This window comes from Zalophus californianus, chromosome 9 (genome assembly GCF_009762305.2).
Source record: "Zalophus californianus isolate mZalCal1 chromosome 9, mZalCal1.pri.v2, whole genome shotgun sequence".
Lineage (NCBI taxonomy): Eukaryota > Metazoa > Chordata > Mammalia > Carnivora > Otariidae > Zalophus > Zalophus californianus.
In genome coordinates this window covers 110,849,190-110,866,038 of record NC_045603.1, presented here as the reverse complement: position 1 = coordinate 110,866,038, position 16,849 = coordinate 110,849,190, and the positions used below count along the sequence as shown (strand labels likewise).

Genomic DNA, 16,849 nt, shown 5'->3' with positions numbered 1-16,849 from the left:
ATTTGAAAGTTTATGTTAACATTATTTCATCAAGCTAATATGAAATGAGGAACATTAAATATTTTCATATAGATCATGACACAAATAATTCCAATCCTGAGCTAATTTTTGCATACATTTTCTTTAAAAAGCACTTCTCTTCCAACATTACTGAATTGTACACCTAAAAATGATTCAAATGGTAAATTTTATGTGCATCTTACCACAATAAAAAAAAACTTCTAAATTTTCAAAATTTGGAACATTTACTTAATAAAGAAATACTTTCAATAAATGTTTATTTCCATTTGAGAGAACTTGTGGATTTGTTTTCATATGTAGTCAGTGATTATGAAGGCTTAATTTAAAATAAACCCTTCAGATGTGAGATATAGATATATCTATTTAATTTGTTTTTATATATATTTGAACTCAGAGAAACGTTTTACTTAAAAATATGGAATGTTCATAAATTTGCATGTCTTCTTTGCACAGGCGGTCATGTTAATCTTCTGTGTATTGTTCCAATTTTTAGTATATGTGCTGCTGAAGCAGGCACCAGATTTTTTTTTTAACTCTAGGAAAGGTTACTTGGCATCAAAGAATGATAGAGCAACAAGAGATGGAAGAGTCACCTCGAGGTTTTCAAATGACAATGCATTGTTCTACAAATGAGTAAGTTAAATTTTGTTAGGTCAAGAACCTGGGACTAGCATCCAAAGCCCTCTTCAAAGGAGAGCCACTGAAGACAGAATACCAAGCTGAGCCCTGAAAAGTCAAACATGCTTTAGAAAACTTGTTTCAAAAAGCAGTGGTTCCCCCACCTCCAAATCAAAATAAAAATAAAAAAGGGGTCCCCTGGTCCACCTTGCCTGTTTCCCACTCTCCAGAAGCAGCCACTTTCATTTTTTTTTCATCTCCAAATCCCTGCTATTTCTTGATTATTCATAGTTAAGCATTATCAGTTGTCACTATGGAAGATGAGCAATGAACCCTCTTCATCACAAACACATACACACACCCTAACCTCTCCTCCTCTCAATTAGTGAAGACTTTTTGTTTTCTGAATATTTTTTTCTTATGGTCCCTTGGTTTTTTGTTTCTTTTTTTTTTTTAATTAATTAATTGACAGAGAGGGACCAGTGAGAGAGGGAACACAAGCAGGGGGAGGGGGAGAGGGAGAAGCAGGCTTCCCGCCGAGCAGGGAGCCCGATGCGGGGCTCGATCCCGGGACCCTGGGATCATGACCTGAGCCGAAGGCAGACGCTTAACGACTGAGGCAGCCAGGCGCCCGTTTGTTTTTTAGTGGAGACAAACTTTTTTACTATTTCAAAACCTGAGAATATTAGTGGTAGCTCTTTAAAATGTTCCCTTCTCTCTTCATAGACCCACTTTCTCCCTATTATTTTTAAAATTTGTGTTTTAATCCTTTCACTTTAAAGGCTTTCCTCAAATGCCTGATGATCCTTGGTTGCCTGTACATATTTAAGATGGCAACACAAAGAAGCTGACTGGAAGCAATTGGTTCATATAAGTAGGATCCTTTGACTGACATTTCTGAAACAAAACGGCTTCCTTGAGTACCCCCAGTATCAGCTGTCAAATTTTTCACAGAAGAATCTTATCTTCTGGATGGGGAGCATAAGCCTGGCTGCCAGCATTCAGGTAGCCAAGTGAGGGGAAAAGGGCTGAAGTTTTAAATAATGATTATAAACTTTCATATTACTTTCTGTATCAGTCATGGTCCAAAGGGATTAAGTATAAATGGGTACAGACAACTTCAAAGAACACTCTAGGGCTAAGGGAGAGTACCCAAAAAAGAAACAAACCTTGAAGGGGGCCCCTCCCCCACGTCTGGGATTCAGATCTCATTGGCGAAGGTGTGATTGCAGTCCACTGGATGGTGAAGTTTGCTAGGGTTCCCAGGCAAGCAGGGAACCATGACGGACTGGGAAGGACCATATATTCCTGGGATACAAGAGGGGTGAGCCTAGCACACCCCTCCTCCAGAGGATGGGTGAGCAGGAAATGCCTCTCCGTGAGGCTGAAGGGAAGGCTCATAGGAGTCAGGCCTTTGGAAGTCCATTCACTGGCCACCAGAGAGGTGGTCACATGGCCAGGGCTGCAAGCTCACTTAAAGAGACTGTGTACCCTGGAGCTAAGGGCCACTGGATGTCTCCACCCAAAACCACAACAAACACACCACTAACAACTGGATGGTATTAACAAGAAAAAGCAAACTAAAGCATGCCAGCTAAGAAAAGAGAAAAGGAAAAACGCTTGAGAGGGTCCAGCTCAATCCTGTAGTGTAGCCAATTGTATTAGTTTGCTAGGGCTGCCATAACCAAGTACCACAGCCTGACTGACTTAAGAGAAATTTATGGTCTCACAACTGAGGAGGCTGGAAGTCCAAAATCAGGGTGTTGGCGGAGTTGATTCCTTCTGAGGGCCAAGGGAAGGATCTATGCCAGACCTCTCCTTGGGCTGTAGATGGCTGTGTTCTTCTTGTCTCCTCACACCATCTTCCCTCTGTGTCAAATTAAGTCTTTTATAAGGACCCCAGACATAGTGGATTAGAGACACTCTGGTAACCTTTTACTTGATTACCTCTGAAAAGACCCCATTATCCTAGTAAGGTCACATTCTAAGGTGCTAGGGGTTTGGACTTTTAACATAGGAATTGAAGGGAGGGCACACAATTCAACCCCTAGTAGCAACTAAGGGTGAATTTGGGGATGAGAGGCAACAAATTGATAATTGGTATGCTCCTTACTCCTCAGTAGGTCACCTTACCCTCAGCTCTTCCTGGTGTTTCCTAGTACAGAGACCCTCTGTTGTATCCCTTCTGAATAAACACACAGGCTTATGCAGGGATGTTGGAGAGGCAGTTGCCAAGTTGCGTAGTATTGAAGACCCCATCTGGGGATCAAATTGAAAGTCCTAAATACTTTCAACTAATCCTATATTCAGGCTCCTTCCGCTGGTACCTAATGTCATATTCATAACGTTTGGGAGTTCTATGGGGAGATACTGGGTTGCTTCTTGGCATTCCCCACTGTTGGCTTAGGAGTCAGGTTTCTGGGGTCTGCTAAGTTTTGCTTTCCAGCTTCCAGAATGTTATTGCTGTCATCTCCATTTCCTGTGGCTTTATAAATTATTAAATAAATCTTTTATCTCAGAATAATTTTAGATTTACAAGGTCGTAAAGGTAATAGAGGGAATTCCCTTATATCCTCTACCCAGTTTCTCCTAATGTTAACATCTTATATCACCATTGCATCAAAACTAAGAAATTATGTTCCTTATTCACCAGGTTTTCCACTGCTATCTTTTTGTTCCAGGATCCAATCTTAGGACACCACACTGCATTTAGTTGTCAAGTCTCCTTAGTCTCCTGTGATTTGTGACAATTTGTCTTTCCTTGTTTTTCATGACCATGACACTTTGGAAGAGTACTGGTTAGCATTTCGTAGAATGATCCTCTAACTGGTTTGTCTGGTGTTCTCACAATTAGACTGGGGTTAGGAGTTTTGGGGGAGAATAACAGTGGTGAAGTGCCCTCCTCACATATGAGGGGTACAAAATATCTACATGTATCATTGGCAATCACTTGGTTAAGGTAAAAAGTTCAGCAGTGGCTCTCTTCTGTAAGGTAGAACTGATGCCTGATGGTAAATGAGGCTGTTATAGAACTAGATTCACTGGTAGCAAAGGAGGGGATGAAATTCTCCCCACCCTCTCCAATATAAAGGCCAGGTGGTGGTGCCTAACTATCAGAAGACAGGTGAATACAACTATCATACTGTGCAACAGGGCTGGCCTGGCGGCCGAGGGGACTGGACTCTAAAGAGAATTATAGATATGACTAACAGAACACAGTATGTCTAGGGGCAACATATATGGGCAGTTTTTACCAGCGGGATATTGATGGAAGACGACAGGGAAGCTGAGGGTAGTTGCCCTAAGTCACAACCCCTTCCCCAGTTAGCCAAGCCAGTTTTCCAACTCAGAGCACGCAATGAAGAGGTTGAGAACCCAGAAGGAAGGACCTGGAAGCAACACAAGCATGCACAGACTCAAACAATTGCCTATCTGGCTGCAAAAGGAATTAAGGCCATTTATTCAGAGCTGTACAACGGAGAAAGGGGGACAGGGATACCCAAATATTTTGAGGGAGGGCTACTGGACACAGGTCAGGGTTGACATTGACACCCAGAAATCTGAAGCATCATCATGGAGGGAGGGGTGCACGTATAGGCACAGTAATAATTACAGAAGTGTTGGGCGGTGCCTGGGTAGCTCAGCCGGTTAAGTGTCTGCCTTTGGCTCAGGTCATGATCCCAGAGTCCTGGGATCGAGTCCCGCATCGGGCTCCCTGCTCAGTGGGGACCCTGCTTCTCCCTCTTCTGGCTCCCCCTGCTTGTGCTCTCTCCCCCCATCAAGTAAGTTAAAAAAAAAATAACAGAAGTGTTGGTCAAGTTATAAATGTATACGTAAGTGCCCATATTATAATTGCATTATGCTCATGGGTTGGAAGAATATTGTTAAAATGTCTATGCTGGGCGCCTGGGTGGCTCAGTTGGTGAGCGACTGCCTTCGGCTCAGGTCATGATCCTGGAGTCCCTGGATTGAGTCCCACATCGGGCTCCCTGCTCAGCGGGGAGTCTGCTTCTCACTCTGACCCTCTTCCCTCTCGTGCTGTCATTCTCTCTCTCTCTCAAATAAATAAAAATAAAAAAAATAATAAAATGTCTATGCTACCCAAAGCAATCTACAAATGTAATGCAATCCCTATCAAAACACCAACAGCATTTTTCAGAGCCAAAACAATCCTAAAATGTGTATGGATCCACAAAAGACCTTGAATAGCCAAAGCAATCTTGAAAAAGAAAAATGAAACTGGATACATCACAATTCCAGACTTCAAATTATATTACAAAGCAGTAGCAGCGATCAAAACAGTATGGCACTGGGACAAAAAAAGACACGCAGATCAATGGAACAGAATAGAAAACCCAGGAATAAATCCACAATTATATGGTCAATTAATCTTCAACAAAGGAGGAAAAGAATATGCAACTGGAAAAAGACAGTCTCTTTAACAAATGGTGTTGGGAAAACTGGACAGCTACATGCAAAAGAATGAAACTGGACACTGTCTTTCACCACACACAAAAATGAACTCAGAAATGGATTAAGGACCTAAATGTGAGACATGAAACCATAAAAATCCTAGAAGAGAGCACAGTAGTTTCTTTTGACATTGGCGATAACAACATCTTTCTAGTTAAGTCTCCTAAGGCAAGGGAAATAAAAGCAAAAATAAACTTTAGGCACTGCATCAAAATAAAAAGCTTCTACACAGGAAAGCAAACAGTCAACAATATACTAAATGGGAGAAGGTATTTGCAAATGACGTAAATGGTTAGCATCCAAAATACATGAAGAACTGATAACAGGGCGCCTGGGTGGCTCAATTAAGTGTCTGATTCTTGTTTTTGGCTCAGGTCATGATCTCAGGATCTTGAGATTGAGCACTGCGTTGGGCTCCGCGCTCAGTACGGAGTCAGTCTGCTTGAGATTCTGCCCCCCCCCACCTGCTTGTTCTAAAAATAAATCTTAGAAAAAAAACCTTAAAAACACTTAAAAAACAAACAATCCAATTAAAAAATGTACAGAAGACATTTCTCCAAAGACATCCAGATGGCCAACAGACACATGAAAAGATGCTCAACATCACTCATCATCAGGGAAATACAAGTCAAAACCACAATGAGTGGTTGGTTGAAACTGCTGTGCCCTCCCTTCCCACACCTACCACCTCACACCTATCAGAATGGCTAATTAAAAGACACAAGAAAACAGGTATTGGTGAGGATGTGGAGAAAAAAGAATGCTCTTGCACTGTAGGTGGGAATGCAAACAGTATGGAAGTTCCTCAAAATGTTAAAAATAGTACTATCTTCTATGATCCAGTAATTGTACTGATGGGTATTTAACCCCAAATTACAAAAACATTAATTCAAAGGATACATGCACCCCTGTTTATTGCAGCACTATTTACAATGGCCAAACTATGAAAACAGCCCGTGTCCAATGATCGATGAATGGATAAAGATACCGTGTGCGTGTGTGTATATATGTATATAATAGAATATTACCTATCCATCCATAAAAAAGAATGAAAACTGGTAAGAACAGATACTACACTTGATCTTAGCCAAAAGGCCGGGAAGTGATTAAATGTTGCCATTTGTAACATGGATGGATCTAGAGAATATAATGCTAAGTGAAGTCAGAGAAAGACAAATACAGTATGATTTCACTCATATGTGGAACTCAAGAAAACTAACGAGACAAGGAAATATGAGAGAGAGAACAAACCAAGAAACAGACTCTTAACTATAGAGAACAAACTGCTGGTTACCAGAGGGAGGTGAATGAAAGAGGTGATGGGGATTAAAGAGTACACTTATCATGAGGAGCAGAGTAATGTATAGAACAGTTAAAAAAAAAAATGCATATGCTTTGCGGACTCATCTCTTGGGTCACTTCCCTGTCTGCATGTGTAACTAGAATTGATATACTCAGTAAGTGGCAGGACTCCCCACATGCAACTTAGGCCTGCGGGATACAGACTATGCCAAAGGCAAACAGAAGCCTCTTGAAACTGCTGTGCCCTCCCTTCCCACACCTACCAGCGAAATCAGTATTTAAGGTGCTCCCTTCAGATTACAAGAGGACCAAAAGCAGTTTACATTCACATGTAGCAGACAACATACACGTACAATTTTGCTCCAGGGCCATGTTAACTCTCCTGCCCTCTAAGTTTGAAGTGATCTGGATTATCTGGTCATTCCACTAACCATCACATTGACACTGTTAAAAGCTTATTGAGCTGGATGAGACATAAGTGGTTAGCATACTGGAGGCCCTGATAAGACAGACTGCATCAGTGTCCAGTTAGGAGATAACCTTATTAAGAAGCTGTTTCCATTTAAATCTCTCCATGAAAGGGAAAAATGATGGAGGCTCATAGAGCATTCTTAAAAGATAATAACCAAATAACATAAAAACAAGGAAAAAAGGCACAACTGGTCCACTGGAAGATGATAATGAAATGATCATTTTGAAACTTTCAAGTGAAGGAAAAGAATCAATCATTTATCCTATTTTTCCTATACAAACTATACCACTGGGTAACCAAATAGATGAAAGCCAAGTTCTCAATCGCAACCAACAAGTAAAGGAATTACCAAATTAGAATATTGCCATTCTGTAACCCCTAATTGATGGATAAAGGGCCTGATCATCAGTGGCAATTTATAACCCAGTAAGACACTAGACATTATGTGCCACCTGATGGAACAGTACCACACCACCTATGAAGTAATGCTGCCCCCCTCCCAACAAACACAAAAATCTGAATCTTAAATCTCTGGATCCAGAATAAATTCACAGGAAATACAAAGGACAGAGTTAGTATCAGAGGAATGCAATCAGCAAAATTTGGGAATCTACACAACAAATAACCTGTTTTCCTCATAAACTAATTATAAGGGGAAAAAAATAAAGAGAAATGGGAGGGGATACTACTGCAATATATGGATTTTAATTGGATCTTCATATAAACATTGAAATTTTGTTTAGGAAATTATTTTTTGTGATAATGTTATTTGTGTGTTTTAAGGGGTATGTATTTTAATACATATGCTGAAATATTTATGAATAAATACATATGATATCTGGGACTGCTTCAAAATAATAAGGGGGAGGGGACACACAAGTGGGGTTATGGATGAAATAAGATTAAGATTAGCCATGAGCTTATTAATTGTTGAAACTGAGTGATAGGTACTTGGATCTTCATTATTTACTATATGCTTTTGTATGTGATTAAACATTTGGAATTTAAAAATATTACCCCTCTCCCCTACCCCCAACAAAAAGCCAAATCACCACTAGAATTCATGAATAGTCTTTTAGTTTTCTCCAGCTAGGCCTGAATGACCACTGAGGACCACTGAGTAAATACTGAAAAAACAAACACGTCTTATACAGGTTAATGAAACAATCGGGCTCAGATGAACAGAACCATGTAGGGGAGGCTACACTAAATAACATAGGTGAGACTGAGGATTCATTTCTGGCTCTTAATTTTTCAGCCTATATATTTAATACCCACTGTCCAAAGAGTATGCAATACATTAGTAAACAAAATATACACAAATGTAACAACATTTTAGTCACCATCTGCAAGACAAAAGGCCACTTAGTCATATAAAATCAACCTAATACTTCATCAAATAAGTTTTAAGAAAGTTATTACATTTCAAAAAATTTTTCCTCTTTATTTAAACATAAAACACATTTACAGCATGCAGGTTAACTTAAAAATTATATGGCGTCTTCCCAAACCAATTATCTTTGAGTGTATCTTCAAGCACTGAAAATAAACCAACATAGTCCACAGGTATACTCAGATTCTTTTCTGTCACCTTATGTCAAATTGAAAGTTGCGAACAGTAGCTTGCTTAAGTTAGGCAAATAATTTAATTGATCACCATGAATAAATATTACTCTTTTATTTCACTGAGTTTCTCTTCTGAACCATTTATCAATACCATTCAGAGGAACGTTAATATTCAGTCAAAAAAAAAAAAAAGACACCGCAAATTGAAATAAGTGTCAATGTTCTAGATGATCAGAAATTTTCATTTATAAAGAGTAAATGCTGTGGTTAATGACCTACCATAGCAAAAAGAGCAGTTCACTGAAAACTAATTTATGAAATTCTTTGTACACTTGGTGAAAGTCTGAAATTATAAATAGAAAAGAACTTCGATATTTAAAAAACCCTAACATTGTGTATTCTGAACCACGCTAGATACAATTGTTTGTTACACAGCACCAATACCCGTGATACATCTTACAAGAATGAAACTACCATAATGTTCAGATGAAAGAGAAAAAAAATTCTGCTTCATTTAAGAATACTGCCAAAGAAGCAAGCTTTCTTTTGAAAACAAAATATAAATGTCTATGTGAATGCAGCCCAATATTTCTCCATTTAGAAAACTATCACCATAAATAGGCTATAGCACTTTTTTTTAGTTAACTGTATTACTTCAATCTTGCTGCACACCAAGTTTTCATCTCAATTTCTGGAGTGCTTCTTTTGACCAATCCGAAAAGCAACACAATCACTTTAAAGGTTGCAGACTACAACAGCAAGGACTTTTGACTGTTAAAAAAATAAATAAATAAATTTATCTTTTAAATCAAAACTATTATAAAAGTGGAAATTACAATAGTTAAATAGAAAAATAAGCCAATTATGATCTGAGTCTTCTGACTATGGCTCCAAATTTAATACAAATATCTGTGTATAAAACTTTTTCAAAAAGTTAATTCTGCCAGCCAGATCCTAACACAGAATTTTCCAACTTTCTGTACTGACTGAATCACCTTAAATCTTCCTTCTCTGCAAATTTCTGCTAATATAGGTACAGTCACCCCACACACAGATGAAGCAAATATTGAAATCTCTCTCCCTATTACAGTTAGAGCTTCCGAAAGTAATCTTTTGACGTCGTTTAATCAGCTGAGGAAAAAGTGGCAAAAACGGATACACTTAGTACGAATTACAAAATTATGGGCTATAGCCAATAAAATTTCTTTGAGGATTATTAGTGACTTGCACTTTACTATTTCTAGACTAACTAAATGAGAGATAAATTATAGTATATGACTTAGTGTAGCAGGTTAAAAACACCTCAGGGATTTCAGACCAAAATCCACCTACAGATTTATAAAGCTTACCATTAAGTTCTTCCACACTTTTTCTCAATTTCCACTGGCTGTAAATTTACATCAACCAATATAGTAGTTAACAGTATAAATGCTATTTAATCCTGTAGTATCTTAATTCATTTCACTATATTAAGATGACAAATTATCTGTCCAATTCTTATATTAATTAGCAGGCTCACCAGAATGAAGCAGAGTGTTTTCATTCCATCACGCCATGTTGATTATAGAACTGGGAAGAGAAATAGAATTCCTTCTCCAAACCCTCTTTCTTAAACGGAGATTTGCTTTTGGTATTTTAAAATATTTCTATTCAAGATAATTCAGCAAAAGGCATTTCATGATGAGAATTAAGTAGCCGTGCTCAATCTCAAATGCCTCGTTTATGCTAAAGGTTTCAGTGCTCAAAGAGTAGTTTTCAGAAGCAAACTTCAGACACAATACAAATTTTAACTCTGAAATCATTTCAAGGGATTTTAAAGTACAGTACTGACCTGATATATTTTGTGGGCATGTAGTGTTTTAAGTGGTGAAATTTAAGACATTTAATCTAAATGTTCGATTTTCCCTAAAGCAAGGAAGACATTTTACTAAGAAAAGAAAAATAAGAAGCAGTAGCAGCTACGTAACTTAAACTGAGATTAAAAAATAACACAAAACACACACAAAAAACCAAGTACAAAAAGCACAATCCTACATGGTACAGTTAGCTTGGCACAATGAAGACTGAATTGAAGACACGGAAGACAACCTGTGTAATAAATAGGACCACAGTTGTAAACTGTCATTTTTTCCCCTCCTAAGACGCCAAAATTGCACTCTAGTTGTGTTGGGAAGCAGCAGAGTTTACAAGAAAAGTGGGTAGGAAATGGCTGTACAGGCCAGGTATAATTTATACATTAAAAAAATGTTATAATTCTACAATTCCCAGGGGGTAGAGGTTATAGTCACTGAATGACTCTGCTTGGTATTATGTCCTCTTCATTCTTCAATTATTTTCAACGCCTGAAAACAGAGGAGAAAATATTTTTATTTACACAAGTTTGAAATAATCATTAAAAGAATGAAACAAGTAAATACAACATACCAATATATTTTAAAACATTTTAGCCACTAGCTTAGACCACTTTCCCCCAAAGTAAAAAGACGGCATCATTAAATGATTTGATTCCTTTTCTTTTTATTTAGCTTCTAAGCAGTTTATGAACAGCACAATACTTAAAATGTCAGCCCTTTGTTTTTATTCTCCCCAAGAGAGTTATGAGTATACGTAGGAATTAAATTTTTTGAAAAAAGCAAAATATGGTCAATAAAACAGAAGTCAGTAGACAGTGTCAGTGACAGTCTTAAGCCAAAGACCATGAACTAATAAGCAGTTATATTCATGGTAGCTGTAAAAAATAAAAAGTGGGGTGGAGAGAAGGATAGGTACAAACAGATACATGCTATAGGAAAAGTAACAGTGAAATCAACAATTCCAGCTGCTGTTCTGGAGGCATCCTTGTATTAAACTACCTATTTGCCTATGTGTTTAGGAAAACTCAACTTGTCGAAAGTATTATGCAAGCCAGAAGACCAGCCATGTAAACCTGGGTTCTAAAAGAATCGGTATTAATACTTTGTCGTCTTTCCCAGAAATAAACCCAGGGTTTTGAAATGTTTTGCTTAATAATTAAAAAATTATTTAAAAATTTCTCTACATATTAATTTTTCAACAATTTATCACTTATGAGGCTGATATACTCCTCAATCATGGTTTAAGACTGACTGATCCAAGGCTTTAAAAAATAAAAGCCACTATCCTTTGGACCAGCAATGAAACAATCCTGTTACCAATTATACTCCTATAGTTTTTATTTCAAGTCTTAAAAACCTAGTCTGGCTAGGTTAGCTATCTCCCTCATGTGCTAAACTGCTGTCATTACACTGGAATCAGCATTCTACTTTCAAGCTAAAACTTAGTTATATTTAACAAAGGCCCTGGTCTATCCTCTCTGCAAATGAGATAGAGTTCAAAGTTTACACATGATTTCTAATGTGAGGACAATACCCAAAAGGAATAAACTTTTATCTGTATTTATAGTTATGCTGTGAAAATCCCTTTGCCCACCTACACTTCCAGAAAATGCAGCTTGCCTCTTACTGAACACCTGCTCCGTACTAGGTAACGACATTTTAACTTGTGTAATTCTCAAGACTGACTTTCATTTCACTAACGAAGGGGCTCAATAAGTCATTACTCCAAATGGGGAAAAACAGATGCCATCTCTAATTGGAAGGAAAACGATCTACTGTATGTCTACGGATGTGATAGAATATTAAACACATATTACTCTATTTGGTAGTCTTATCAGAAATGCTTATGCCCCATCTAATAAATGCTTTCATTACATAGGGAATAGAGGAACAAGCTATTACACATAGAAACACACACCCAGAGGAGGCATATGCTCAAGGTAACTGGCCTAGTCTCTTCAGTAGGTTAATGTCATTAAAAAGGGGAGATTTTTCTAGATTAAAAGAGACTTAGGAGGTCTAACTGAATGTAAACAGCAGTTGTGGATTATACCCTGGTTTAGATAAACCAGCTATAAAGGACTTGGGGGGAAAAACAATTAGAGAAATCTGAATATGGATTGGTATTAGATAATATTGAAAATATTTTGTTAGGTGCAATAATGTTATTGTGGTTATAGAAAAAATGTTCTGTTTTATAAGTACATTAGTTTCAGACCATAAATACATAATTTATTTTCATGCTTAAGAAATTTAAAAAGAATCAAAACAAGAAAGAAATTAAATACTAAAAAAAGTAACTTGCTGAAGGTCATAAAAGTAGAAAAGTTGGGATTCCCAAAATTAGATGGAACTCCAATGTCTATATTTACTCTATTTTAAATCCTATACTGTATGGACAAAAAATTTTATGAGACTGTTGGGAAATGTGATTCCTTCAGAATATTGCTTAATTCGCTACTCAAACTGAGAGCCAATCTTATTCAATATGTCAAAGTAAAAACAAGTCAGTTTATTTGTATCTTGCTTTCGGATTCATCAGAAACAGTTAACTATCCTAATTATTTAGTTTTAGTATCCAAAGCATGAATAGATCTGGGACTTTTTCTAAACAACAAAAATCTGAGTTTCTGCTATATGATGGAATACTAGGCAGCTTATTAGCTAATAAGTCATGTTGTACAAGAAAATGTTCAGAACAGGGATGCCTGGGTGGCTCAGTTGTTAAGCATCGCCTTCAGCTCAGGTCATGATCCCAGGGTCCTGGGATCAAGCCCTGCAGCAGGCTCCCTGCTCAGTGGGAAGCCTGCTTCTCCCTCTCCCATTCCCCCTGCTTGTGTTTCCTCTCCTGCTGTGTTTCTCTCTGTCAAACAAACAAAAATCTTTAATAAAAAAAAAAATGTTCAGAACATATTGCTAAGTTAAAAAAGCAGGCTACAAAGAAACATGTACTAGGAGTAGTATAAGAGTATTCATCAACTGTTTAAAATTAATTAATCTTTAGAAGATTTCGTTTATTTGTCAGAGAGATAGAGGACAGAGCACAAGCAAGGGAAGCAGTAGGCAGAGGGAGAGGGAGAAGCAGGCTCCTCACTGAGCAAGGAGCCCGATGAGGGGCTTGATCCCAGGACCCTGGGATCATGACCTGAGCCGAAGGCAGACGCTTAACTGACTGAGCCACTCAGGTGCCCCTTAAAATTAATTTAAAGATTATAATATGCAAAGAAAGCACCAGAAAGATACACAACACACAATATATTGGGTGGTATCTCTGGATGATATACATCTCCTACTTTGTGGTTAAGTCTTTATCCTCCTACAAGGAACAGACGTTACTCGTATGATTAGAAACAGATGACATAAATCTGTTAGGAAAATCATTTGCAACAGGTAAATGGAAAAGGACACAAAGAACTCAAAAAAAGAAAATGTAAATGAACCAATAAATATATGGAAAACAAATCCAAGTTCTTAATAAATCAACGAGATGCTTATTTTGAACTATTAAATCAGAAGCTTAAAAACTATTAATATTCAATGCTGGCAAAGATGCAACAAAATGGACAGCATCCTTGGCTAGGATGCAATTTGGCATAGTCTTTCTGGAAAGCAGTGTATTAAAATGTATCAAGAGCCTTAAAAATGTTCACATTTTCTTATAATTCGACTTCTGGGATTCTTCTGGAAATAATCTAAAAGGGGGCGCCTGGGTGGCTCAATCGTTAAGCATCTGCCTTCGGCTCAGGTCATGGTCCCAGGGTCCTGGGATCGAGTCCCACATTGGGCTCCCTGCTCCGCAGAGAGCCTGCTTCTCCCTCTCCTGCTCCCCCTGCTTGTGTTCCCTCTCTCACTGTGTATCTCTCTGTCAAATAAATAAAATCTTAAAAATAATAATAATAATAATCTAAAAGGTGAGGGGACACAAAAAGGTACTTCACACTTGAAATTTTCCATATTGAAATTTCCATATATGAAATTTGAAATGTGAAACATTTTATATTAAATATAGAAGAAAATTGTCTTAAATTAATTAAATGTCCAATAAAAGGGAATAGTTATAAACCATGGTATATCCATTAGACAGAATATAAGAGCTTTTACAAAAGCAATCCAAGATGTTAGGTTAAAAACATTAACACAAATTTGGAAATAGAGTATGATCTGAACCATGAAAAAAAGACTAGAAGAAATCATGCCAAGTTATTTTATAATCACATACATTAAAAATACTAATATGAGAATCCAAAAAAAGTAGTATTTAACAACCAATGACTAAACATTTCCATGTAGAGCTATGATTCGAAAGCCAGATAGAAACTACAAACCTGTGGGTACTGTGTAACAATTACACTTGTTTGCCGCCTCCGCCCCGAACTGCTACTGGCTGGCTGTTCTGAACAAATGCGCCTCCTCCACGAATTGCACTTGGATGAGTTGGAGAAGCTGCTGGATGTTGCCCGGGACGAATAGGTTTAGCTAATATGAAAAACAAGAACTGACTTTAGAATAAACCTTAACACATGACTGTAGTGACGGTTTAGGTCTCTTCCCTTTATTCACAACACTTCCCAAATGTGGTTTTTCTTTGCCGTCTGTTCCTCAGAAAATTCTGCTCTTTTCTTTTTGGTTACGTCCTTTTCACCAGGACCTATATAATCCCTAGCCTCTTAAAGACCTTATCCCTGTATGAATGATTATTCTAAAGCATGTAATTATTGCTGACAACTTATTTTCTTGTAAGTCTCTCTTTGCTTTAAGAATGCTCTCTATACAATGTCACCTCTTCCTGACCACTCTTGCACGCTTGTGTAGTTCTTCTTCATCTTCTTGTCCTGTGAACGTAGCTATTCCTTAATTTTCTCTTCCTTCCCAACAATGCCACTCTTTGGTAAATTAGCAATAAAGACAGACAAATACCACCATGGCAACACACAATCAATCAATCCTATTATGTTTTCAAGTAAATAAAAACAAACCGAGCAAAGTTTAAAAGGTTTTAAGGTGTTCTACTAACCAATTTGTGCAGAATGTCCTCTTCTGGCCATATTCTTTGACCTGACTGCTTCCTTTATACGATCTACTTCTTGCTGGTAGCGTTTGCGATCACGAGATGCGTTTTCTTTGGCTTCTTTCAGTGCTGACTCCAAAGCTTTCACTCTTTCAGCTGTAGCTCTAAGTCGTTTTTCCAACTTAGGAAGTTCACAGCGAAGATCTGCATTATCACGTACCAACTAAAGGTACATAAATAAGGAGTTTAGCTTTAACAAGATGATTTGAGAAAATATGAGTATTTCATAATTTCTCTTTAAAAAAAAATAAAACATTTTATATTAACGCTTTCCATTTAGCTAACTTAGGCAGCAACATGCAAAGAATACATACATCCGTATATATCATCTATATATGTACTTCTCACAAAGATATAATTTTATTCAATTTGGGGGGGCCAAGGGAAAGATTATTCTGTCTCCCCAGTAGGCAATGACAATAAGCTGTAACACAGTGTTAGGTCTCTCCGGTAAGGTACGAATCTGGTAAATACCATTTTAAGTGTTAAAATAAGTGTGGAAAGCAAAAAGGGCTAAAATTCCCTTTACTCTTGTACAAACATCACATTTATACTAACAAAGATGTACAATTTAGTATGCTAAGAAACTTTAAAAATAATTAAATCACATATCAAGCCACAAAAAAGCAAACAACAACAACAGAAAAGACCCACACAAGAAGTACTAATTTTTTAAAAAAATGAACTGCCTCATTATTTTATGTATTTCACACTCCGGGGCATTAAATGACAAAAGACAAAAAAAGATTGTATTTTAACTGCATAGTCCTATCTACTGAAGATTTAAAAATTATCATGAATAATAAATGAGAAAAACTGACAAACCTAAAATCCTAGAAAATAAATAATGCCCATTTTCACTGGCCTCTTGATAACTCCCAATTAGCTCCCCTAAAAACTGCTAGCGATTTATTTATGTAATTGCTAGATAAAATAATGGAACAGCTCAGGGTATGAAAATTCCTTAGGCCTCTGAAATAGTCAAACACCACTCCTCAATTTTTTTCTTATAATGTTGCAGCTATCATAAAATAGATTCTTTATATACCTGTTTGTGCACTTTAGTGAGTTGTTCAAGATTATTTTCAAGAAAGGAGATCTTTTGCTTTTGAGCAGCACTGCCTCCAGTGTCATCAGAATCGATCTCAGCACTCTAAGAAAAGAAGGTCAGTGAATACTATGAAAACATTAAAAGTTAAAAAAAAAAATCTAACCTTAACTACGTGAAAATTGTTATGACAATGTAAAATTACTTCACTTACAAATGTAAGTAATTAGACAAGAGTAAGCACCATTTATATAAATACCCACCTCAGTATTATCTTATTACCTTTTTAACTCTGGTGGCTAGGTCCTGAACAAAAAGCTTCCGCAGGTTGTGTAAAGTCTGAAGTTCTTTTGCCTTGAAGTAAGAACAGCAGTTTTTGGAATTTGGTCTTTAAATATTTAGTATAACCAAGGGGAAACCCATTAAAC

General features: G+C 37.2%; 1 protein-coding gene, 1 non-coding gene and 1 pseudogene across 3 annotated transcripts in view; all 3 read right to left on the bottom strand.

Annotated features, from left to right (window-relative positions):
* Positions 1-430: 430 nt before the first annotated feature.
* On the bottom strand, positions 431-538 carry LOC113923241. Its single transcript, XR_003520243.1, has one exon. It is a non-coding gene; the product is annotated as a U6 spliceosomal RNA (small nuclear RNA).
* A 5,553-nt stretch (positions 539-6,091) lies between these two features.
* Positions 6,092-6,219, bottom strand: LOC113923302 (annotated as a pseudogene).
* Positions 6,220-7,946: 1,727 nt separating this feature from the next.
* The window catches only part of KIF5B (kinesin family member 5B), a 45,510-nt gene continuing 36,607 nt past the window's right edge, over positions 7,947-16,849 (bottom strand). For both annotated transcript variants that reach the window (XM_027592258.2, XM_027592259.2), the window contains exons 22-26: positions 16,704-16,775; positions 16,422-16,526; positions 15,320-15,536; positions 14,631-14,781; positions 7,947-10,794 (exon numbers count right to left, since the gene is read on the bottom strand). In XM_027592258.2, the coding sequence (XP_027448059.2) occupies positions 14,651-14,781; positions 15,320-15,536; positions 16,422-16,526; positions 16,704-16,775 (525 nt within the window). In that variant the 3' untranslated portion in view covers positions 7,947-10,794; positions 14,631-14,650. The remainder of the gene's footprint in view (positions 10,795-14,630; positions 14,782-15,319; positions 15,537-16,421; positions 16,527-16,703; positions 16,776-16,849) is intronic.